The sequence below is a fragment of the Rhinatrema bivittatum genome, chromosome 8, assembly GCF_901001135.1.
Source record: "Rhinatrema bivittatum chromosome 8, aRhiBiv1.1, whole genome shotgun sequence".
Taxonomy (NCBI): Eukaryota; Metazoa; Chordata; class Amphibia; order Gymnophiona; family Rhinatrematidae; genus Rhinatrema; species Rhinatrema bivittatum.
The window spans coordinates 506,350-532,030 of NC_042622.1; the positions used below are offsets into that span (position 1 = coordinate 506,350).

General features: G+C 43.7%; 1 protein-coding gene across 1 annotated transcript in view; it reads left to right on the forward strand.

Annotated features, from left to right (window-relative positions):
- Positions 1-23,401, forward strand: part of TM9SF4 (transmembrane 9 superfamily member 4) — a 211,675-nt gene extending 188,274 nt beyond the window's left edge. The window contains 1 exon segment of the mRNA XM_029612354.1: positions 20,675-23,401. Coding sequence (XP_029468214.1) covers positions 20,675-20,824 — 150 coding nt within the window. The 3' untranslated portion in view covers positions 20,825-23,401.
- Positions 23,402-25,681: the final 2,280 nt, after the last annotated feature.

Sequence of the window (25,681 nt, forward strand, 5' to 3'; positions counted from 1 at the left end):
AGAAGAAGGAGGAAGTAGTTAAAAGTGGAGAATGGTGGCCATCGTTGATGCATCACAGAGAGAAGAGGTGCTAGAGCCTCCCTCTCTCAGGCTCATGGTGCAGAATGCTGACTTCTCTTCTATGGCTATATCGATGGCTTCTGCCTTTAAAAATGCAGCACCTTCCCCTTCAGCCTTTGAAGTTTCTTCTGCAGCCGGGGCTCAGTTTCAAAGGAATATTTGAAGTATTTACATTACACCAGATTTTCTGTATGGGGTAGAGTTTGACCCCGGGATCTGCCCCAGGGCATTTCTACTGCACTAGGAGTTGTGAAGAGTCAGAGGAAGAGGATAGGAGAGCTGGAAAAGGATAGATAATCCAAACCAGATGTTTCCTTGATGCCTTTAAAGTTCTGATGGATGGTTCAGTGAGGAGGAATTGGAGGAAGGAGATATCCCCGGAAGGGGAGTATGGTTCTTCCATGGTGCGGTCATTTTTCACAAGGAGGAAACTCTTAATTTCTCAATCCTTGAAGGTATTGAACATTGAGGAGAATAAAAGGAGGAGAGTCCTAGCTCTGCTGAGGACCCCATCATGACTAGTATTCGGAAGCCAACTAAATCGTTTCCCACTGCATAAGGAGGTGAAGGATTTGATTGGGCTGGAACGGACATCTTCAGAAGCCAATTTTAAAAGAGGGCACTCCTTGTATTAGTTATACCCATTAGCTTCTCAGGAGAGAGAAAAGGCTTAGGTTCCCTAAGGTGCACGCTGATCTGTTGGTTACTAAATGATTACCATTCCTGCAAAAGGAGGCACGGCTCTGAGATGTACAAATAGAAAGGATAGTCCTTTTTTTAAGACAGGCCTTCAAGCCTCCAGTATGGTGCTCCAGGTGGCTACTTGCAGCTGTATTATAGCAAGATCTGGCTTGCATTTGTCACAGCATATCCAAGAAAAGGGCATTAAGAGGCGGCAGCCTGGTCCTGGATGAGGTGTGCCAATTGGAGCCTGGAGCAGCTTTTTGGATGATGCCTCCTTTGACTTGATGTGCTCTTCTACTAGGAGTATGGCCTCCATTGTGGGAGCCAGGAGACTTCCTTGGTTGCATAAATGGTCAGCACATTCCATTTCTAAGACAATCTGATTAAGCTTCCTTTTAAAAGAAGTTTATTTGGCGAAAACCTAGAGAAGCTGGTCAAAGTATGGGGAAATTGAAATTCCTAGAGACTTGGAGAACAGGCCTAGAGAGATGTCGCGACTGTTACAAGCCTGAAATAGATTTGGGATTCCAAAAGTTCAAACAAGGGAGGCCTTTCAGGTAGTCATATAAAATATAGAGAAACATGACAGCAGAAAAGGACTGTATGGCCCATCCAGTCTGCCCATCTGCCCAATTAATTAACATAATTCTCATCACTTCTTTAGAGATCCCCTGTATGTATCCCCATGATCTCTTGATACTGTTTTGGTCTCCACCACTTCCAATGGGAGGCTGTTCCATGCATCCACCACCCTTTCTATACTGAAATATGCCCTAAGATTACTCCTTAGTCTGCCCCTTTTCAACCTCATCGCATGACCCCGTTCTAGAGCCACCTTTCCATTGAGAGAGGCTCACCTCCTGTGTATGGAAACCTTTGAGATATTTGTATGTCTGTCATATCTTTCCTATCTCACCTTTTCTCTAGGGTGTACATGTTTAAGAACATAAGAACATGCCATACTGGGTCAGACCAAGAGTCCATCAAGCCCAGCATCCTGTTCCCAACAGTGGCCAATCCAGGCCATAAGAACTGGCAAGTACCCAAAGACTAAATCTATTTCACGCTACTGTTGCTCGTAATAGCAGTGGCTATTTTCTAAGTCAACTTGATTAATAGCAGGTAATGGACTTCTCCTCCAAGAACTTATCCAATCCTTTTTTAAACACAGCTACACTAACTGCACTAATCACATCCCCTGGCAACAAATTCCAGAGTTTAATTGTGCGTTAAGTGAAAAAGAACTTTCTCCGATTAGTTTTAAATGTGCCCACATGCTAACTTTCATGGAGTGCCCCCTCAACTATTATCCAAAAGAGTAAATAATTGATTCACATTAACCCGTTCTAGACTTTCATGATTTAAACACGTCTATCATATCCCTCCTCAGCAGTCTCTTCTCCAAGCTGAAAAATCCTAACCTCTTTAGTCTTTCCTCATAGGCTAGCTGTTCCATTTCCTTTTGCTTTAGAATGAAGACCACTGAACATTTTAGTAGCCACCCTCTGGACCGACTCCATCCTGTTTATATCCTTATGAAGGTGCAGTCTCCAGAATTGTACACAGTGAGGTCTTACTAGGGGCCTATACAAAGGCAATATCACTTCACTTTTTTTGCCGACCATTCCTCTCCCTATTCTGTTGTTATTTGTGATAATTGTGGGTGGATCCTTGGGCCGGTGGCAAATGACCACGCCCTCGGGAAGATCCCGAGAGGGGCCACCGGTCAGGCTCAGAGTTGGGAGACAGACACACACTAGATTCTTTTATTGAACTGTATAGTGAACCACCAGAGGTGGCAGTAGTGAGCTGGAAGAGCCCGGCTGGGCTGTAGTCCCTCAGGCACTGGAACAGCGATCCCAGGATGGCTGAGCTGTAGAGAAACTGAATATAGTGAGTAGGCAGAGTATGCAGAGTTCAGGAACAGAACCTTGATGGTAACACTCTCACAATAGTCTCTTGAAGCAGCCCACAGGCTGGAATGAGTTAGGCCCTCGAAGAGCGAGTACCTGGTTCCAGGAAAGCTCTGAGAGAGAGATGGTAACTCACTGATGTTGTAGGCAGCGGTGACTTCCTGGCAGAAGTAGTATTCGGTAGCAGGTCTGGGAACATGGGCCCTCGAGGAGCGAATACCGGTTCCAGACTGTGACCTGAAAAGCAAGCGAGAGAGCGGGTACCCCTGGTAAAGTCCGAGGAGGCAGAGTAGCAAGGTATGCAGAGAGGGAATCCTATCCGCAGCGATACCTGGAGGAATCTCCTTGCTAACTCGAATAGTTAGCAAAAACAAAGACCTTAAATATCCGGGCTTGATAACGTCATCTCAGGGGGACGCCCCTGAGGTTCGCGCCACAGCTGGTACTTGAGTCGGGGCCACGCGCGCGCCCTTAGGCACCCGGAGAACATGGCGGAAGGCAGTGTCTAGCCGGTCCGGGGACGACTGAGGAGAACGGCGGATGATGCCGCTGCATCCAAACTTCCATCAACAAAGGAGTCGCAAAAGAGGTAAGGTGGGCGGAGTGGAGACGGGCAGCAACGGTCGCAACATCTCCAAACATCTTTCTGGCTTCTACTATTGCTTTATCTACCTGTTTGGCCGCCTTAAGGTCATCAGATACAATTACCCCCAGATCCCAGGCTTTCTTTGTGTTTAGGAGAATTTTACCTCCAATACTGTACCTTTTCCTTGGATTTTTGCTTTCTAAATGCATTACTATGCAATTTTTAGCATTAAATCTTAGCTGCCAGAACTTAGACCACTTCTCAAGCTTTGCTAGATCCTGCCTTATGTTTTCCACATCTTCCTGGCTGTCCACCCTGTTATGGATTTTTGTTTCATCTGCAAAAATACAAACCTTTCCCGACCATGCTTTCAGTATGTAACTCATGAAAATGTTGAAAAGAACTGGTTCAAGGCCGATCCCTGAAGCACACCACTAACATCCTCCTCCCATTCAGCCAGTTTCTAATATAGTCTATGATCCATACATAGGGCACACAATTTATTTATAAGTCTTCTGTTGAGAATTGTGCAAAGGCTTTTGCTGAAATCCAAGTACACTATGTCTAGCACTATGTCTCTGGTCAATTCATAAGAACATAAAAAAATGCCACACTGGATCAGACCAAGGGTCCATCAACCCCAGTATCCTGTTTCCAACAGTGGCCAATCCAAGTCACAAGTACCTTACAAGTACTCAAATATTAGATAGATCACACGCTACTATTGCTTATTAATTACCGTAATAGCAGTTTATGGATTTAACCTCTAGGAACTTATCCAAACCTTTTATAAACCCAGTAATACTAACTGCTGAAACCACATCCCCTGGCAGTGAATTCCAGAGTTTAACTATGTGCTAAGTGAAAAAGAATTTTCTTCGATTTGTTTTAAATGAGCTACTTGCTAACTTCAGGGAGTGCCCCATGGTCCTTCTATTACCTGAGAGAGTAAATAACCGATTTACATTAACTTGTTCAAGTCCTCATGATTTTGTAGACTTCTATCATATCCCCCCTTCAGTCGTGTCTTCTCCCTACTGAACAGCCCTAACTTCTTTAGCCTTTCCTCATAGGGCAGCTATTCCATGCGCCTTATCATTTTGGGCATCCTTCTGTACACTTTCTCCAGTGCAGCTATATTCTTTTTAAGATGCGGTGACCAGAATTGCGTACAGTTTTCTAGGTGTGGTCTCACCATGGAGCAATACAGAGGCATTATGTCATCCTCTATTTTATTTGCCATTCCCTTTCTAATAATTCCTAACATTGTTTGCTTTTTTGATCGCCACAGCATACTGGGCCAATGATTTCAATGTATTATCCACTATGACACCTAGATCTCTTCCCTGGGTGATATGCATCACTTTACACTTGTTAACGTTAAATTTCATCTGCCATTTGGAAGCCCAATCTTCCAGTCTCGCAAGATCATTCTACAAGTCATCATAATCAGCTTGAGATTTAACTACTCTGCATAATTTTGTGTCTTCTGCAAATCTGATCTCCTCACTCATCGTACCCCTTTCCAGATCATTTATAAATATATTAAAAAGCAGTGGTCTAAGTACAGATCCCTGAGGCATTCCATTGTTTACCTTTTTCCACTGTGAAAACTGACCATTTAATTCTACTCTGTTTTCTATCGTTTAACCAACTTGCAATCCACAAAAGGACATCGTCTTCTATCCCATGACTTTTTAGTTTCATGTGGGTCTTTGTCGAACGCCTTCTGAAAATCCAAATACAACAAATCTACTGGTTCACCTTTGTCCACATGATTGTTCACTCCTTCAAAAACATTTTGGAGATTTGTGAGGCAAGACTTCCCTTGGGTAAATCCATGTTGGCTGTGTCCCATGAAACCATGTCTATCTAAATGTTCTGTGATTTTATTCTTTATAAGTTTCCACGATTTTTCCCAGCACTGAAGTAAGGCTTACCGGTCTATAGTTTCCTGGATCACCCCTGGATGATCTTTCAGAACCCTGGGGTGTATACCATCCGGTCAGGTGATTTACTACTCTTCATTTTGTCAATCTGGCCTATCACATATTCTATGTTCACTGTGATTTGCGTTCAGTTCTTCTGAATCATTACCCCATGAGAAACTTTTCCGGAATGGGTATTTCTCCAACATCCTCTTCAGTACACCACTAGAAGTAAAAAATAATTTAATCTTTTTCGTGATGGCTATCTTCTCTAAGTGCCCCTTTAACCCCTTGATCATCTAGCGGTCCAACCGACCCCCCTTGCAGGCTTTCAGTTTCAGATATATTTTTTTTAAGTTTTTATTGTGAGGTTTGCCTCTGTGACCAACTTCTTTTCAAATTTTCTCTTAGCCTGTCTTATCAGTGTCTTACATTTAATTGCCAGTGCTTTATGCTCCTATCCGATTTCTTCTGAAGGATCCTTCTTCCAATTTTTGAATGAAGATCTTTTGGCCTAAAATAGACCTCTTTCACCTCACCTTTACCAGGCCGGTAAATCGTTTTGCCTCCCTTCCATCCTTAATGTATGGAATACATCTGGTCTGTGCTTCTAGGATGGTTATTTTTTTAACAATGTCCATGCCTCTTGCACACTTTTTACCTTTGTAGCCGCACCTTTCAGTTTTTTTCTAATTATTTTTCTCATTTTATCAAGTTTCCTTTTGAAAGTTTAGCACTAGAGCCATAGACTTACATACTGTCCCCCTTCCAGTCATTAATTCAAATTTGATCATATTATAATCACTATTTGCCAAGTTGTCACACCACCATTATCTCTCTCACCAAATCCTAATGTTCCACTGAGAATTAGAGCTAAAATTGCTCCCTCTCTCGCAATCAAATAAATTGATCAGATTCATCTGACAAGATTTATCTCCGGTGAAACCATGCTTCCTTGGATCTTGCAATCCATTGGATTCCAAAAATTGTACTATCCTCTCTTTTAGCAGCGATTCCATTAATTTGCTCACAGAGAGGTAAGACTAACTAACTTGACCTGTAATTCCCCAGCCTCCTCCTAATTTTATGAATAGGAACACACATTCACCCTTTTGCAGTCCTCAGGAACTACTCCATATTCTAAAAAGCATGGAAAAGGTCAGCTGAGACTTTCCGTTGATGCCTGTTTACTGAGAAGTTGCACTTGGAAGAGCTCCACAAAGGGCCTACTTCATTTATCAGTTTTTGTGCCCCTGCAGCAGAACTTATTTTTCAGTCACATAAGGCACGTAAGGGCAGCTAGTAAGCAGAACTGATTGTTTGTATTTAAAAAAAAAAAAGGTAGCCAGGAGCAGTGGTATACCTAAGTAAAAAGGTTGGAAAGTTCAGTCAGTTACTCACCTTTGAAAGGTGTTTGAGATAGTGTGACTTGGTTTTGAATAGGTACTAAACATTTGTTAATCAAGAGAGCAGCGAGTCACTCCTGGCTGACTAACTGAAGTTAGAGGCATTCCAGTGGGAACGCTGAGAGGAAAGGATCACCTTGCTGGTGACTGAAGGAATCAGTAAGTTTTTGCTTGGGACATTGTCTTTCTTAATAGTATTGGGGCAAAGTTAACTATTTGGGAATATTATTTAGTGTATGTGTGTGTGTTTGTGCTTTTAATAGTCAGTAAGAGTGAATAAACAAGTTAGACTGTATTTTTAAATAGTCAATAAGGCAGCTAGAAAGCAGTAGGTAGTGTGTTTATTTTTAAAAGTCTGTAAGGCAGCTAGTAAGCAGAACTGAGTGTTTGTATTAAAAAAAAAACAACCTTTGAAAAGGTGTTGAGATAGTGTGACTTGGTTTGAATAGGTACTAACATTTGTTAATCAAGAGAGCAGTGAGTCACTCTGGCTGACTAACTGAAGTTAGACTGTTTTTGTATTTCCCAACCGTCCCACCCCTCTCCCACCCACCCCTAGCTCATCCTTTAATTTATAGGCAGGTGCCACTTTCATAAAAAAAAAAACCAACAACAAAAAACTTTATTGAGAATTTGATCAGACCTCTGAAGGCCACTACCAGACATATAGGTGAATTAACTAATACATTTGAAGGACGTTAATTAGACCACATTCCTACTCCCATAGCCAACCTAAAACTTAACTAGGAAACTGATTAAAATTGAGATGAAGGCAGCAGTCCAGCAGCAAGAGGCGGGCTTCCCAGTCTTTTGCATCGAGTGTCACATGTATGAATTTTTAGCCACCAGTGAGAAGTTGTACATGTGCATGCGATTGCAAAAGAGCTCCTGGCTCTCAGAGAACGAGTCCATCTCTGGAGGCTAGAGGGCAGACCTGGAGGAGCTGAGGCAGACAGAGAGGTATATAGATGAGACCTTCAGGTACATAGTAGCCAAGTCCCAACTCATACTGGCAGCCCTCGTGCTGCCTGGAGGAAGAAGGTCTCATGATTGGAGAGCATCAACCTGGTGTAGCAGGAAAGGATCCTGTAGCAAGGACCTGCTCTCCAGGTGATGCACTATCCTTTCATACCGAGGATATCTCCCCAAGGCCTACTGCCCAGGAGGGAAGGGTTAGGTCGGCCGTCATCGTTGGTGATTCGATTATTAGGAATGTAGACAGCTGGATGGCTGGTGGGCGTGAGGATCGCCTGGTAACATGCCTACCTGGTGCGAAGGTGGCGGACCTCACGCGTCACCTAGATGGGATTTTAGACAGTGCTGGGGAGGAGCCAGCTGTCATGGTACATGTGGGCACCAACGACATAGGAAAATGTGGGAGGGAGGTTCTGGAAGCCAAATTTAGACTCTTTGGTGGAAAACTTAAAGCCAGAACCTCCAGGGTAGCATTCTCTGAAATGCTCCCTGTTTCACGTGCAGGTCACCAGAGGCAGGCAGAGCTCCGGAGTCTCAATGCGTGGATGAGACGATGGTGCAAGGAAGAGGGATTCAGTTTTGTTAGGAACTAGGGAACCTTTTGGGGAAGGGGGAGTCTCTTCCGAAGGCATGGGCTCCACCTTAACCAGGGTGGAACCAGACTGCTGGCGCTAACCTTTAAAAAGGAGATAGAGCAGCTTTTAAACTAGAACAAAGGGGAAAGCCGACAGTCGCTCAGCAGCGCGTGGTTCTGAGAGAGGTATCTTTAAAGGATACTAAAGATGCATTAGAATTAGGGCATCCCGACAGTGAGGTTCCAATAATTAGAAAAGTAGTCCAAGTGCCTGTAACTAAAAACTCACCTGAGCTAAAAAATTCAAACTTATCCCTATCAATGAAAAAGCAGAATGAAAATACAAACAAAAAACAAACTTTGAAATGTTTGTATGCTAATGCCAGAAGTCTAAGAAGTAAGATGGGAGAATTAGAATGTATAGCAGTGAATGATGACATAGACTTAATTGGCATCTCAGAGACATGGTGGAAAGAGGATAACCAATGGGACAGTGCTATACCGGGGTACAAATTATATCGCAATGACAGAGAGGAGCACTCGGGAGGAGGTGTGGCGCTTTATGACCGGGATAGCATAGAGTCCAACAGGATAAACATCCTGCATGAGACTAAATACAAAATTGAATCTTTATGGGTAGAAATCCCTTGTGTGTCGGGGAAGTCTATAGTGATAGGGGTATACTACCGTCCACCTGGTCAAGATGGTGAGACTGACAATGAAATGCTAAGAGAAATTAGGGAAGCTAACCAAATTGGTAGTGCAGTAATAATGGGAGACTTCAATTACCCCAATATTGACTGGGTAAATGTATCATCGGGTCACGCTAGAGAGATAATGTTCCTGGATGGAATAAATGATAGCTTTATGGAGCAATTGGTTCAGGAACCGACAAGAGAGGCACTTTTAGATCTAATTCTCAGTGGAGCACAGGACTTGATGAGAGTGGTAACAGTGGTGGGGCCGCTTGGCAATAGTGATCATAATATGATCAAATTTGATTTAATGACTGGAAGAGGAACAGTGTGCAAATCCAAGGCTCTCATGCTAAACGTTCAAAAGGGAAACTTTGAGAAAATGAGAAAAATTGTTAGAAAAAAAACTGAAAGGAGCAGCTACAAAAGTAATAAATGTCCAAGAGGCGTGGTCATTGTTAAGAAAATACCATTCTAGAAGCACAGTCCAGATGAGTTCCACACATTAAGAAAGGTGGAAAGAAGGCAAAAAAACAATTACCGGCATGGTTAAAAGGGGAGGTGAAAGAAGCTATTTTAGCCAAAAGATCTTCATTCAAAAATTGGAAGAAGGATCCAACAGAAGAAAATAGGATAATGCATAAACATTGGCAAGTTAAATGTAAGACATTGATAAGACGGGCTAAGAGAATTTGAAAAGAAATTGGCCGTAGAGGCAAAAACTCACAGTAAAAACTTTTAAAAATATATCCGAAGCAGAAAGCCTGTGAGGGAGTCAGTTGAACCGTTAGATGATCAAAGGGTTAAAGGGGCACTTAGAGAAGATAAGGCCATCGCGGAAAGATTAAATGATTTCTGCTTCAGTGTTTACTGAAGAGGATGTTGGGGAGGTACCCGTACTGGAGAAGGTTTTCATGGGTAATGATTCAGATGGGCTGAACCAAATCACAGTGAACCTAGAAGATGTGGTAGACCTGATTGACAAACTGAAGAGTAGAAAATCACCTGGACCGGATGGTATACACCCCAGCGTTCAGAAGGAACTCACAAATGAAATTTCAGACCTTTTAGTAAAAATTTGTAACCTATCATTAAAATCATCCATTGTACCTGAAGACTGGAGGATAGCTAATGTAACCCCAATATTTAAAAAGGGCTCCAGGGGCAATCCGGGAAACTACAGACCGGTTAGCCTGACTTCAGTGCCAGGAAAAATAGTGGAAAGTGTTTTAAACATTAAAATCACAGAACATATAGAAAGACATGGTTTAATGGAACCAAGTCAGCATAGCTTTACCCAAGACAAGTCTTGCCTTAAAAACCTGCTTCACTTTTTTGAAGGAGTTAATAAACATGTGGATAAAGGTGAACCGGTAGATGTAGTGTACTTGGATTTTCAGAAGGCGTTTGACAAAGTTCCTCATGAGAGGCTTCTAGGAAAAGTAAAAAGTCATGGGATAGGTGGCGATGTCCTTTCGTGGATTAGAAACTGGCTAAAAGACAGGAAACAGAGAGTAGGATTAAATGGACAATTTTCTCAGTGGAAGGGAGTGGACAGTGGAGTGCCTCAGGGATCTGTATTGGGACTCTTATTTTTCAATATATTATAAATGATCTGGAAAGAAATACGACGAGTCAAATTTGCAGATGACACAAAATTGTTCAGAGTAGTTAAATCACAAGCAGATTGTGATAAATTGCAGGAAGATCTTGTGAGACTGGAAAATTGGGCATCCAAATGGCAGATGACATTTAATGTGGATAAGTGCAAGGTGATGCATATAGGCAAAAATAATCCGTGCTATAGTTACACAATGTTAGGTTCCATATTAGGTGCTACCACCCAAGAAAGAGATCTAGGCCTCATAGTGGATAACACATTGAAATCGTTGGTTCAGTGTGCTTCGGCAGTCAAAAAAGCAAACAGAATGTTGGGAATTATTAGCAGGGGAATGGTGAATAAAACGGAAAATGTCATAATGCCTCTGTATCGCTCCATGGTGAGACCGCACCTTGAATACTGTGTACAATTCTGGTCGCCACATCTCAAACAAGATATAATTGCGATGGAGAAGGTACAGAGAAGGGCGACCAAAATAAGGGGAATGGAACAGCTCCCCTATGAGGAAAGACTAAAGAGGTTAGGACTTTTCAGCTTGGAGAAGAGACGGCTGAGGGGGGATATGATAGAGGTGTTTAAAATCATGAGAGGTCTAAAACAGGTAGATGTGAATCGGTTATTTACTCTTTCAGATAATAGAAAGACTCTGGGGCACTCCATGAAGTTAGCATGTGGTACATTTAAAACTAATCGGAGAAAGTTCTTTTTCACTCAATGCACAATTAAACTCTGTAATTTGTTGCCAGAGGATGTGGTTAGTGCAGTCAGTATAGCTGTGTTTTAAAAATGGATTGGATAAGTTCTTGGAGGAGAAGTTCATTACCTGCTATTAATTAAGTTGGCTTAGAAAATAGCCACTGCTATTACTAACAAGAGTAACGTGGAATAGACTTAGTTTTTGGGTACTTGTCAGGTTCTTGTGGCCTGGATTGGCCACTGTTGGAAACAGGATGCTGGGTTTGATAGTCTGACCCAGCATGGCATGTTCTTATGTTCTTACCTCTTCCTGGAGCATCTGTGTTTGTTCTTAGAGGTCTTGTGTCCAAATATAAACAAGTCCAGTCGTGCCAAACGTCCGAGATCAGAACAGAAGATTCTATTCCAGCACCCAGACAGTATTTAGTTCGGCTGTCAGTAGAACATGTTGGGCATCACTTCCTGTACGTCACCCTCCTGTTGGATCTTAGGCACATCACTTGTTCTATAACTTTGCATAGAACTGTAAGGCATATTCTGGTCTCATTTATTTCCCATCAATAGCAGGGCTGAATTAGCCATGCTGTCTGGGAGCGCTTGCGACCTGAAGTAGGCGGAGTTTCCTCAGTGAGTCACAGTTTTGACTGTGTGGCTGCGTGGTGATCTTTCTGCTCGTTTCCCCTCTTCTCAGTTTCTTTTTTTTCGCAAGCCATTTGCATGTGGGGTTTTCCTCTCAGACCTTTTTTTCCTGTCAGGAAATCTTTTTTGGCGATTTTCAAAATTTTTTCGATCCAAGATGGCAATGTTATGTCCATCACTAATTGCTATATTGCTGTATTTGTTTAGGCCCAGACCACGACCAAGCCTCATGTAGAGACTGTGGTCGGATGTCCCCGAGGGCCCAGCGCCAGCACGCTGAAAAGATGGAGCATCTCTGAACGGGCTCTTACGCCCCAACAGCCTCCACACATTTTTCGCCGGGACCGCCGAAGAAAGGTAAAACATCCATGAAGAGGGCCTCCTCCCTTGGACCAAGTGAAATGCACCATGCTGATTCAGGTTCCGGGCCCGGGTTTGACAGATCCTTAGAGCCTTCCAAAAAATCCGGGGCGCCGGCAGAGGTACCTCGGCAGGACAAAAGAGTCGCTGGTGCGTCGATCAGGCCACAGGGCTCTGTTCCCGTTCAACCCTGCTCCCCGGCGCCGAAGGATTCGACGCAGTCGAAGCACCAGAATAAGCCGACACACTCGACTCCGACGTACACGAAGCAGCCTGAGCGTACGGCGCATAAGAAACACGCGACACCTACGATGCACCCCAAGCCACAACGCATGCGACGCACGCTTCGAAGCCATCTATGCAACCAGGTCAGGACCAACAACTACTCCACAAGAAGTCTCACAGAGACAAACACACATAGAGCCTCATCAACTCACTCTGGACGCTCTACAACACCTAAACGTCCACGTGACAGTCCAGATATAGAGATTGAGCTCCTTTCTGACTTGGATTCCCAGTCTTCAAAAGATGCATAAATCAGTGGATGGACATCTGAGGTCACGGCGTGCGCGCATGCACCTTCGCTGCTTGAGCGCCCAAATTGGACGTGCGTTCATGCACCTTCGCCGGCGGGGCTGCTGGAAGCCACTTTCGCCGCCGGCTGCCCCCAGGAGGCAGGGGAGCCGCGGTGGGCGCCTCGGGAGGAGGGGAGATGCATGAACGCACGTCCAATTTGGGCGCTCAAGCAGCGAAGGCACATGAGCGCACGCCGCGACCTCTGACATCCATCCGGGCGCTCAGGTCACGGCGTGCGCTCATGCGCCTTCGCTGCTTGAGCGCCCAAATTGGACGTGCGTTCATGCACCTTCGCCGGCGGGGCTGCTGGAAGCCGCTTTCGCCGCCGGCTGCCCCCGGGAGGCAGGGGAGGAGGGGAGAGAGGACTGAGGCTGCTGGAAGCATGCAGTAAGTTTACTTTTGTTACAATTTCTATTTGCTTTAATATGTCGAGTCGATTTTTGCCCTGCGCCTTGCTTCGGGAGGGAGGGAGAGAGGACTGGCAATCCCCGATGCCCGAGAGTAGGAGAACCATCCACTTCCTGGTACCTGTCATTTCTGCATGCCATTTAAATACTGTATCGAGCGGTATGTGATCCGAACTGTGCGCGCGGCAAACGAGCGGGCGCCCGGCACTGCTGCACTTTTTCTTACGCGCCCTTACTGTATCAGCCTGTAAAAGAGCAGAGCACAGCGGTACTCTATCAGCCCCTCCGACACGCACACGGGCCCTTGAAGATTTTATCCATCCTATCGCAGGAGGTCCTAATAAAGAGCACCCTCTAGACCGTTCATACCTTACAGGTCTCAGCACTATGGTCAACCACGACCTTCGTCACAACCCAATCAATCAAGGGGCAGACCTTGTCAACAGCGACAACCAAAACAGACAGCTGCACCTCCACAAAAGCAACTGCCTGATTTTTGATTGCCAGAGAGCCACCCCCACCAGCATTCATAGGAAGATGTCTGTGCTACTTTTACAGCAACTGGGAGTCCATCACCACAGATCAATGGGTGCTCAACATAATCAAGGAAGGTTATTGCCTGAACTTCTTGACCCTCCCATCTCTTCCCTACACCCCTCCTCTTCGAAGTACATCTTCCCACTTATCATCCCTCAACGCAGAAGTTACAAATCTGCTGATTCAGAAATCTATTCAATCAATCTCTCTTCAACCGTAAAATCAGGGATTCTATTCCCAATACTTCCTAATCCAAAAGACATCGGGGCAGGGGGGTCTCCGCCCCATTCTGGGTTTACGAAACCTCAACAAACATATCCAGAAAGAGAAGTTCAAGATGACCTCTTTCAAGAACATCTTACCGCTGTTACAGCCCAATGATTGGCTATGCTCTGTCAACCTGAAGGATGCATACTCCCATATACCCATGCACCCATCTTCGTGGCGCTACCTTTGTTTTCAAGTTCAGACCATGTACTACCAATACAAAGTTCTGCCGTTTGGCCTGTCCTCGGCCCCAAGAGTATTCACAAAATGTTTAGCAGTGGTGGTGGCGGCTCATCTCAGACAACTATCAATCCAAATATTCCCTTATCTAGATGACTGGTTGCTGGTAGCATCTGATCCAAATACACTACTAGCACACTTGCTATGCATGATCAACTGTCTCCAGACACTAGGGTTCCTCATCAATTACGAGAAATCACACCTACAACCTACACAGATTCTACAATACATAGGAGCTCTCATCAGTACTGTAGAGAAGAGAGTCTGCCTCCCTCAGGTCAGGATGCAGATGCTCTCCAGCCTAGCATGAAACTTCTACAGCCAAAATCATGCATCGGCACACCAAGTACTTCAACTTTTGGGCCACATGGTAGCAGCCATCCATGTAATTCCCCAGTTGAGACTGCACATATGCCGCTTGCAATGGGGCCTCAAATCTCAATGGTCACAATTCCTGCACCCCCTCAACTCCAGATTTCAACTCACCAAACCAATGAAAGCAGACATTCAGTGGTGGCTCTCTCCCAACAACCTATCCTCAGGAGCTCCCTTCAGGTTCCCCCCCTCAACAGCTAATGCTCACAACGGATGCCTCCAGGAAAGGTTGGGGAGCCCACCTAAACAACCTCAAAACTCAGGGACTTTGTTCTCCACAAGAATCCACGTACCAAATAAATCTCCTAGAGTTACGAGCAATCTGGAGAGCGCTTCAGACCTTCTCTTCTCAAATCCAAGGGAAACGTCTCATGGTGTACACTGACAACCAAGTCGCCATGTTCTACATAAACAAAGAAGGAGGGTCCGGTTCATGGACACTGTGTCAAGAAGCAATTTGAATACTCCAATGGGCAAATACAGCCCAAGTATCCCTCCAGGCCACTTACCTTCTGGGTCTAGACAACGAAATGGCAGACCGCCTAAGCAGGGTTTTTCACCCACACGAATGGACTTTAAATCAAGATGTAGCCCTCACCATCTTCCAACAGTGGGGCTTCCCAACAATCAACCTCTTTGCCACTGAAATCAACCGTCAGACGCAGATCTTTTGCTCCATCTACCCCAGCAAACTTCGTTACGCCCCGGATGTCTTCCTCATCCCATCGGCGACAGGCTTACTGTATGCCTACCCTCCCATTCCGCTAATATCAAGGACAATTCAGAAATGCATTCAAGATATAGCGGACATGATCCTCATAGCTCCAGCATGGCCGAGACAACCATGGTATGCGTATCTCATGCGACTTTCCATATGCCCACCAATACCTCTGAAGAACCATCCGCGACTGTTAACACAAGAAGGAGGCTCCCTCCTCCATCCAATGCATCAATTCCTCCATCTCACGGCATGCAGATTGAAAGGCAAATATGAAACCCCTAGGCCTACCTTCGCAAGTAGAAGATATCCTTATCGCATCCAGGAATCCTTCAACGAGATGTAACTATGCTGGCAAATGGCATCGTTACCAAACGTGGTGTAAGCCATGGAACCTAGATCCGTTCACCACCACCGCCTTACAGCTACTGGAGTATCTTCATATGCTGTACCAAACAGGTTTGACCACTACATCTGTTTGAGTACATGTCAGCGCTATTGCAGCTTTTCATCACTCTCATAATGGCCTGCCCATCTCTAACCATCCTTTGATCTCCAGATTCATGAAGGGCATGCTTCGCCTCAGACCACCGGTGACAAAGCCACCTCTGTGCCATGGGACCTGAACATTGTCTTGGAGCAGCAAATGTTGCCCCCCTTTGAACCATTAGACACCAGTCACATTAAATACCTAACATGGAAAACAGTATTCCTGGTGGCCATCACATCAGCTAGGAGAGTAAGTGAGTTACAAGCCTTAGTTCACTACTCTCCTTATTTAGAATTCTACCATGACAGTCACCCTTCGTCCTCATCCCACCTTCCTTCCTAAGGTGGTCTCTGTTTTTCATCTTAATCAAACCATCACTCATGCCAAAGCCTCACAACAATGATCATGAAAAACTTCTATACTCACTCGACTGTAAACGAGCTCTGGCCTACTATAAACAAAGGACTCAATCTCCTATGAGACCTTCTCAGCTCTTCCTTTCCTTTAATCCAAATGATCCTGGTCAACCCGACTCTAAGAGAATCATTGCCAATTGGTTATCACAGTGCATTCTATTTTGTTACAATAAACTATTAATCAAACTTCACAAGAAGCCTCAGGCGCACCAAATACGCGCCACTGCAGCATCAGTTGCCCACTTGAACAAGGTTCCATTACTGGATATCTGCAAAGCGGCAACTTGGACGTCCATCCATACCTTCACGTCACACTATTGTTTACAACAGCAAGCGACCTCTGATGCAGCGCTGGGCACAGTAGTCTTGTCGACTCTTCAAAACCAATGAGACTGTCTACTACCATATGGGTTGCTGTCCTGACCTACAAAACATACCAAATGGACACAACCCGGGAGCTTGGGACTCCCAGACAGCATGGCTAATTCAGCCCTGCTATCGACGGGAAAAAGCAAGTTTGCTTACCGTAAACAGTGTTTCCGTAGATAGAAGGATAAATTAGCCATGCGATCCCTCCCTCCTCCCTAGACAGTCCCACAAGGGTCTCTTTGTAGCCATGCAAGAGGTAAATACTAAGAAACTGAGGAGAAGATGGGAAACGCGTGGGAAGATCACTGCGCAGCCGCACAGAGTCAAAGCTCTGTGACTCACTGAGGAAACTCCGCCTACTTCGGGTCGCGAGCACTCCCAGACAGCATGACTTATTCATCCTGCTATCTATGGAAACACCGTTTACGGTAAGCAAACTTGCTTTTCCTGTAGTTCTTTAGTTTTATTTATTTATTTGATGATTTTTCTATACCGACATTCGTCAATAGATATCACATCAGTGTACAATTTGATTAAAATGCCTTATTAAAAGCATTTAAAATAGTCAATGAAGGGATGCCCCTTGTCTCCGCTTCTTTTTCTTTTGCAATTAGAGCCTATGCTGCTAGCAATACAGGGGGCCCCTACTATTAGGGGAGTGCGGTTTGATGGGGAGATATTTAAATGTGCTGCCTTTGCTGATGACCTTTTGGTTTTCTTGACTGACCCTGTTACTTCATTGAACTCATTGCTCAGCGTGCTTGGTTCCTTTGGAGCTTTTTCGGGGTTTCGGTTAAATGAACATAAATCTTCTGCATTGGCCTTTCCGGATGCTCTGCAGGAGCGATGGCGTGGTCTTTTTCCATTACAATGGGCCACGGATTACTTTAGATATTTGGGGGTCCAGGTGCCAGTTATCCCCTCCCTGGTCTACCAAGTTAATGTACCGCGTCTTATGCGGCTCACGCAAGACACCCTTACTACATGGCAAAATCTTCCCTTATCTTTATGTGGCCGGGTAAACTTGTATAAGATGGTTATTCTTCCAAAGTGGCTGTATCTATTTCAAACATTGCCTCTCCATTTACGACAGCGTGATGCATCTCAATTAGATAGTTTCTTAAGGAAGCTTCTGTGGCGGGGGGGCAGAGCGAGGCTCCCATTGGCCTGGTTACAGCAGCGGTGGGGAATGGGAGGTTTAGGGGTTCCGAATTTGGCATTGTATGCAGTGGCCTGTAACCTGCGTATCATAAGAGACTGGTTGCTTGGTACTTCTTCACATACTAGTTTTATGGCTGAAAGTGCTCTCCTATACCCCGTTAATGCTAGCTACGCGCTCCAGGTAGAGCCGGCGAAACTATCCCCCATGTTGACTCATTCCAGGGTAGTGCAGCCGATCCGACAGGCCTGGGTTACTTTGACTAAAACTCTCCAGGTGCCTCGGGTTAGCACTTACTTGCTTCTGGTCACTGGTAACACTGATTTTTCCCCAGGGACTGCCTTTCAAGTGTTTCAGGGGTGGAAGAGGACGGGTATTGAGTATCTGGGGCATTTATTTACTGATCAGGGGAATTAGATGTCCTTTTCTGAGGTGCAAGATTGCTATGGGAAGAAGGCGATTACTGCATTCCCTTATTTACAAATTAAACATTATATTCAGGCCATACCTGTGGCGTTTAAGCAACCCTCCGCTTTCCAGAAACTGGAGGCATTGCTGGCTCTCTCGAGAAATAAGGCACTGTCCTTATCACAATATTATAAAAGACTGCATAGGTTGAAGGGTGCAGAGATGTATGCCACATTGGCGGATCGATGGGGAGTTTGTGGTCACATCATCAATATTAAAAATCTGTTATGGTCGGATTGCCAGGATCTCGTATAACACTTACTATAGAGAACTACAGTATAAATTTTTGGGAAGGGCATATATTTCGCCCCAGATGGCGCAGAGACAACATATTGCTAGCTCGAGTTCTTGTCTACGTTGCCATAAGGACTGGGGTACTTTGGCTCATGCTTTTTGGGCTTGTCCTGCTGTCCAATCCTTTTGGACTAGGATAGCACAATATTTAGCCACAATCTTACATATTTCTATTCCGATTGCGCCATTGTGGATCTTATTTGGGTGTATACCCCCGTTGAGAATACGAGATCCTGGCACCCAGTTATTGTTACAGAAGGCCAGTGTGGTTGGAAAGCGTGTGATTCTCATGGGCTGGCGCAGCACTGAGTCCCCTTCTTTCTGGACTTGGAGGAATCTTTTTTATGCTATGATGCATATGGAACACCTTTCCACTCGAACATCTCCAGCACGCCGTAAGCGATTTCTGAGTGTCTGGGATCCCTACATTCAATCTCTTCCTCATGCTGCTAGAAGTCTGATTCTTAATGAATGTGTATAGCTCAAGACTCACTATGCCCTGGAGGGCCCCTTCCTGACTTGTGTGGACATAATTTGATGTTTTTTTTCACTTGAGATTGGAATACATGGGGTTTTTTTTCTTGTTACTGATTGGGGGGTGGGGGGAGGTGAGGGGGGGAGGTTGGGATGATGTAACTATAGATTTCTGGTTTTGTATTGGTTGACCTGGGCGGGGTGAATAATTAACCAGTCCAGGCAGTGTGTACCAAGTTTATTTTTGAAAAACCAATAAAAATTATTTCAAACTTGAAAAAAAAAAATAGTCAATGAAAATGAAATACATAAAACTTAATACAATAAATACATTTAACACTTAAAATTATAGGCACCAATAAGACAAGATAAAGGTAAAATTTAAAAGATTTTAAGACTCTGGAAATGCTTTCTGGAAAAGCCATGTTTTAAGTGCTTTCTAAAAGCTTTAGTGTCTGGTTTGAGCCGTAGATCCTGAAGAAGATTATTCCATAGCAGTGGACCAGCAATGGAAAGTGCTCTTTCATGGACTGAGTTTCATGTGAAAATAAGCACCATCTGAAAGCGTAGTCTTGTGTCTTGACGAAGACATCCCAACATGCAAACCAGCTATCGTGGTGGCAGCCAATTTGTTTGGTGTCCTAGATGACATACTGTTTTATTTCAGGATAAGCTTGTTGAAATAGCATTTTACTTTTCACTCTTGCTCATTTTTGAATTGGAAATATGAAGAATAAGTACAAAAGCAATTTGTGTGAAGTGCTATAAACTACTTTGGACTAAACTTGGAGGAAAGCTTTTTATAGATAGCAAAGTCAGTGCAAGCAGGCATACTTTGCAGCTGCTAATTTACAATGAAAACTGATTAAAAAGTCCATATAGACAGTAAAATAGCATGAGCTATTGAAAATTGCCCCCATTATGTAGTGCCTTCAGTATTGTCTCTGAAACACACACATACTCCGTTGTTTAGAAAGTGTAATTGTAGAAAGAGACTGTACTAAAATATTTTCTCGGATTTTGGTGGGTCAAAAAATTAGGAGTTGATCTTTTTATTTAATAAAATTGTTACTTAAAGGTAGATTTTAAAAGCCTTGTGCATGCAAAAACATCCATATACACAAGTAAGTGGCCGAAGCGGGAGCTATGCAGATTCTAAATAGGCAGGAAGGGCGCACATACATGGAGGGATGCAGGGGATGGGCGTTGCAGAGGCGGAGCCAGCGCTGATACGCATAGCCTCTAATTTTCCTCGGCCTGCGCACATAACATACGCATGCCACTTTGCTACTGCTCCTTATTAACGCAGGAGAACGCAGCGGGGGGGGGGGGGGGGAGTGGGAGAGAACGTGAGCCTCTTTATAGGGCTCAGACTGATACTCTATATATGGGGGGAACTGTGATTCAGGGTGAGTTTTCAGGAGGTGATGTTACAGACACATTCAGAGGTATCCACTGTAAAATTGACCTCATAAAATAATTTTTGACCTTCTAAGTGATGGAAAGGAGTTGATTTGTACAATGCAGGTCAATTTCACAAAGGATGCCTCCGAATGTGTCTGTAACACCCCCCTAACCCCTACGCATATAGGTTATAAAATAGCGTGCATTTTTGTGCGCAGCGAGATATGCGCGTCTGTGGGTGTGTGCACGGCCCTTTTAAAATCTACCTTTTAGATTTTAGCTTAAGAATGCTAAATGTAAGCATTTGCTATGTATGTTAATTTAGATATTTTTCCTTTTCCAGCTGGACATTGTGGAATTCATCCCTTCTCTTCTTTACTTTGGATACACTGCTCTGATGGTTTTGTCCTTCTGGCTTCTCACTGGCACCATTGGATTCTACGCAGCATATATGTTCATTCGTAAAATATATGCTGCAGTGAAAATAGACTGATTTGACAATGCTGTACCAGAACAACGTTTCAGTGTTTCCTCCTGGAACAGAGAAGAATTTCCCTGCTAAAGGAATAAAAGTCTGGACGAGGGAGAAAACCTCTTATTTTGGAACATAATTTTTGGCAGACTTCATGCAATACAGGGAGGAACTTGGAAATATTTATATATAATTGACAAATATCACTATGAAAGAAACATTGATTTTTTTTTTTTTAAATTGTGGTCGGGTGTGAAAGCAGTAAGAATGCTTAGGATGTGGTTTGAAAGTACTAGAGTCTCCTGCACAAGATGCTAAGAACAGGAAGTGTTAGTGAGGGCTGGTTTCTTTGTAAACATACAGTAGTGATGCCACTTGAAGGGTGTGAACTTGTTCATATTTCTCCCACTCTTATCTTGCTTTGCACTGGAAATGCTTTTAGTGTTCTTGGGAGTGGCAGACCAGCCTCACTTCAGTTTATAATATCTGATTTGTTCCTAAATGTGCAGAATATGAATTGTAAATAAATAAATAAGCAGCAGGAATTAAACTGCTGGAGAGTCTACACTTGAAGTTTATGAAAAGGTTAAAAGGGAAGACGTCAGAAGGCTAAATCAACATTGTATAAAAGGCATTTTGTGTTGAACTGCAGAGAAAAAGTTAAAGGTGCAGTTCTTTCAATCGGGGATGAATTAAGGAAAGAAACTCAGCTCAGCATTCTCTTTGTGCCAAGAAGTCAGAAGATGTAGTGTTAGTTCAGACTGGCAGTGGGAAAGTGTTTATGTGGTGGTGGTGGTGGTGGGTTGAGGTCTTGGGGAAGTGCTGCAGCTCCATGTTGAGCTCATTGGGTAGTAGTGAGGAATATGGGGCTGGAGCCATTCGTCCTGTACTCTGACAGCAGGTAGACATGCTCTGTTCTCTTTTTTTTGCTTCCTCACTTTCTGTACTGCTGTCTGCATGACTGAACAACAGAGATGTTTTTAACTTCATTTAGCCTTTTATTTTGCTCATTTAAATATAATTGTTAAGATTACAAGAATGGATTTTGGTGAATGTGGATGTGATGGAATCGTTCCTGAATGGCATTTGAAGAGTATGTGGGACTGTCTGAATAGACTTCCCTTATTTAAAATACAACTTTCATATGATTAGTAAAGAGAATTGAGATATAAACATTCAGTCACTAAGACAGTAATTTTCCAAAGGGCGCACGGATCCACATGCACACGTGTGCGTCAGCATGTGCCCAGAGATGCGGCAATTTTAGAACATATGTGCAATCATTATTAAATAGCTTAAGCACGTGTATGTGTGCACCCCGTGCACAGCCGTACAAGGGGGGGAATTTTACATCGGGTCCGTGTCCACACCATGACCAGTTTCACCAGTTCACCCATTCTAGAGCTAGGTCCTCCAAACTCCCCTAGTTCTTTAGCCTGCACTCCCCTCAGTTACCCCAGACCCTTAAACCCCTCAGGGCTGTCCGTTTTCTTAACCTGCATCTCCTCATAACACGGCACTGGACCTGTACGTACACCAAGGCGCGTAGATACTTAAATGCACACCTCCTGACCTTGCCCACACTGTGCCCCATTTTCATACGAAGTGAGATATTCGCATATCAGGATATTTGCGTGCATATAGCCGGCTTTTAAATTTGGGTGGAGACGAGCATGTCCTACAATTGTAGGACGCGCCTGGCTTTTAAAATTCACCTCTTAATGCAAAGATGGCTTTTTTAAGCTCTCCTTTGTTCTACATGTCCCAAATCCCTATTTATAATGGTTTCCCTGACAGTATACCAGGTCTAAATATATTTAGTCACCTTTCTCTCCAAAGAAGGGGGCTAAACAATGTAGCTTGCATTGTGCACTGAGCACTTAAACACTTTTTTACCTGTTTATTTTTCAGGCACCCACCCAACAAAGCAGCCAAGAATGACGGATGGCCAAAGGGAGAACAGAATACAGTTATTAACAGGGATTTTGGATTGCTAATAGATTATAAATATTTGAATGTTCTTTTGAAATTTGCTGAACTGAAAAGTCTGGCTGTAATTGTTTCTAATTGGTTTTTGATTTTTTAAATTTTTTTTTTTTAAAGGTCTGTATTCTTTGTGTCTTCTTGTAAATAAATGTACCATTGTGTTTCTTGGTTTGCACTCTTGTTTTTTCTCTGCCCCCTTTCCTGCCAAAAGAAAAAAATGGCATTGATTATTTTCAGAAAATAACTTTAATCTATTCCTTATCCCACAGGGTTTATTTTTGGACTCATTGTCATTTATAGAACCCAAGAAGCAGATCTCGATTGTACTTTCCTGGAATCTCATGGTACCCGCCAGCTGTCGTCAATCTCTGGCTATGAAACATTTTCTCCTGTCTCACTTAATGTTGATGGGAGATAAGGGTACATACACCCTCCTGAACCTGATGGTCATGTGATTGCCTCCTAATGAAAATAGTGGTCATAGCTGTTTTTACTGGTTACCTATGGCCATCTTCTGCCATTGTTCAGATGTTGGTAATACTGAATGTACTTATCTAAGTAAAATGTACTAAAGATTTAAAGCAGCAGCTGAATAAAGACTATTTCCCTTTATCCTTGTGATTGTTACTTCTTTTCTGAAATTATGTTTTATTTTTTGTATTTTTTTTTTTTTTCACTTTTCAAAGCAACAACTTCTTAGTCTACTGAGCCATTCTAAATCCTTATTAAATGATAGTGATGTGATAATGGCTCTATAGTCATAAGTATAGCAAACAATTGAAGAGTGAACTCAAAGAAGGATGTTTGTAAGAACCAACAGTGTGGTCAAAAAAAAAAAAATCTAAACATAGAAGAAATATTGGAACTAAATCGTCTTGGGAATACGAAAGAGAGGCTATAACAACTGTAGACATGGATAAAAAGTGTGAATAAAAAGCATATATTAAAAAGGAGGGCAAGAAAAATACAGGTACTGGCATAAAATGTAATCTCTACATTACTTTGTAATAATAAATTATTTCATTATTGATGTTTAAATGTATTAGACTAAGGAATTTTACTTCCTGCTCATTCTGTTTCATTGTAAACCGGTTTGATATGCATTTTATGCAGGAAAATCGGTATAAAAAAACTTAAAATAAATAAATAAATAAATAAATAAAATCAAAGAATGTAGGGGCCTATGTAAGCAGGTGTTTTTGGAAAAGTGCACAGTTTAACCCACAGTTGTTTACGTTTCTGGTGTTCAAACTTTAGTGCCAATAAAGCAAGCAGTTTGCGCACAAAAAATGTGCATACAGGTTAGTGCCCCCTTATGAAAATCCCATATGAAAATATTCCAGTGTTTCAATATGTACAATTGAAGGGATTTTTCATCAAAGTGTTGATTAAGAATTCTTGTAGTCGAAAGCTTACTGCTTATGAATGTAAACTACTAGGAAGAAACTGGTGAATTGTCTTAAATCCACCCCCCCCCCCACCCCCCAGTCTATTTTAAACCTATCCCTGAAAACATAAGGTAGTTTTTGGTAGCCTGTTACCTTAAGCTCCTCATAATTGCCCTTTAAATGTGTGATCAGCTCTGTTTTAAAATAGGAAAACAATATTTTCCTAGCGTGTAGCCAGATGGACTCAAGACCAATGGGTATTGTGCTCTCCTGATAGCAGATGGGAGAACGAGTCAGATTTCAAAGCTGACGTCAGCCTATATATACCTGTGCAGCATGCTTAGATCTTCAGTATTTCTCCATCTCCCTTAGCAGATGCGGACACTATTCCACACTAGAACAGTGTTAACAATTACAGCAAAAGAAGAAATCTACAGCAAAAAGAAAGAAATATACCTTTAAGAAGATCGAGCCCCGCTCTCCTGCAGTGAAACCTAAGGGTCCCTCCCCCAGTTGAGAATGCCTGAGGTGATCTCCGATATCCCTCAGAGGTGTGCCTTGTTCTCGGCATGGACTTAGCCCCCAGAGTGGCTGAAAGGCAGCGGGTGCGCATCCGAGCACGGCGGTGAAGGTAAAACCCTCTCCCCCCGCAGCTGGAGCCCATCCGATACACAAGCGGTAATTGACGAGACCAGGTAAGAAGGAAACTTTGCACTAGGTACAAAGAGCTCCTGGCTCTCAGGGAAAGAGTCCAATCTCTGGATGCTAGAGTAGAAGACTTGGAGGAGCTGAGGCAGACAGAGAGGTACATTGATGAGACCTTCAGGGACATAGTAGCCAAGTCCCAAATCCAGTATGTCAATCCCAGTGCTGCCTTGGATCAGAAAAGTCTCCCAGTAGGAGAACATCACCCTGGTGTAGCAGGAAAGGATCCTGTAGCAAGGACCTGCTCTCCAGGTGATGTATTGTCCTCTCACACTGAGGACAAGTCTCCCAGGGCTACTGCCCAGGAGGGAAGGATTAGGCCGGCCATCATAGTTGGTGATTTGATTATTAGAAATGTAGATAGCAGGGTGGCTGGTGGACGTGAGGACCGCCTGGTAACTTGTCTACCTGGTGCGAAGGTGGCATACCTCACGCGTCACCTAGATAGGATTATAGACAGTGCTGGGGAGGAGCCGGCTGTCGTGGTACATGTAGGCACCAATGACATTGGAAAATGTCGGAGAGAGGTTCTGGAAGCCAAATTTAGGATTTTAGGTAGGGAGCTGAAATCCAGAACCTCCAGGGTGGCATTCTCTGAAATGCTTCCTGTTCCACATGCAGGTCCCCAGAGGCAGGCAGAGCTCCAGAGCTTCAATGCGTGGATGAGACAGATGGTGCAAGGAAGAGGGATTCAGCTTTGTAAGGAACTGGGGAAACATTTGGGGAAAGAGGAGACTTTTCCGAAAGGATGGGCCACACTTTAACCAGAGTGGAACCAAGTTGCTGGCACTAACTTTCA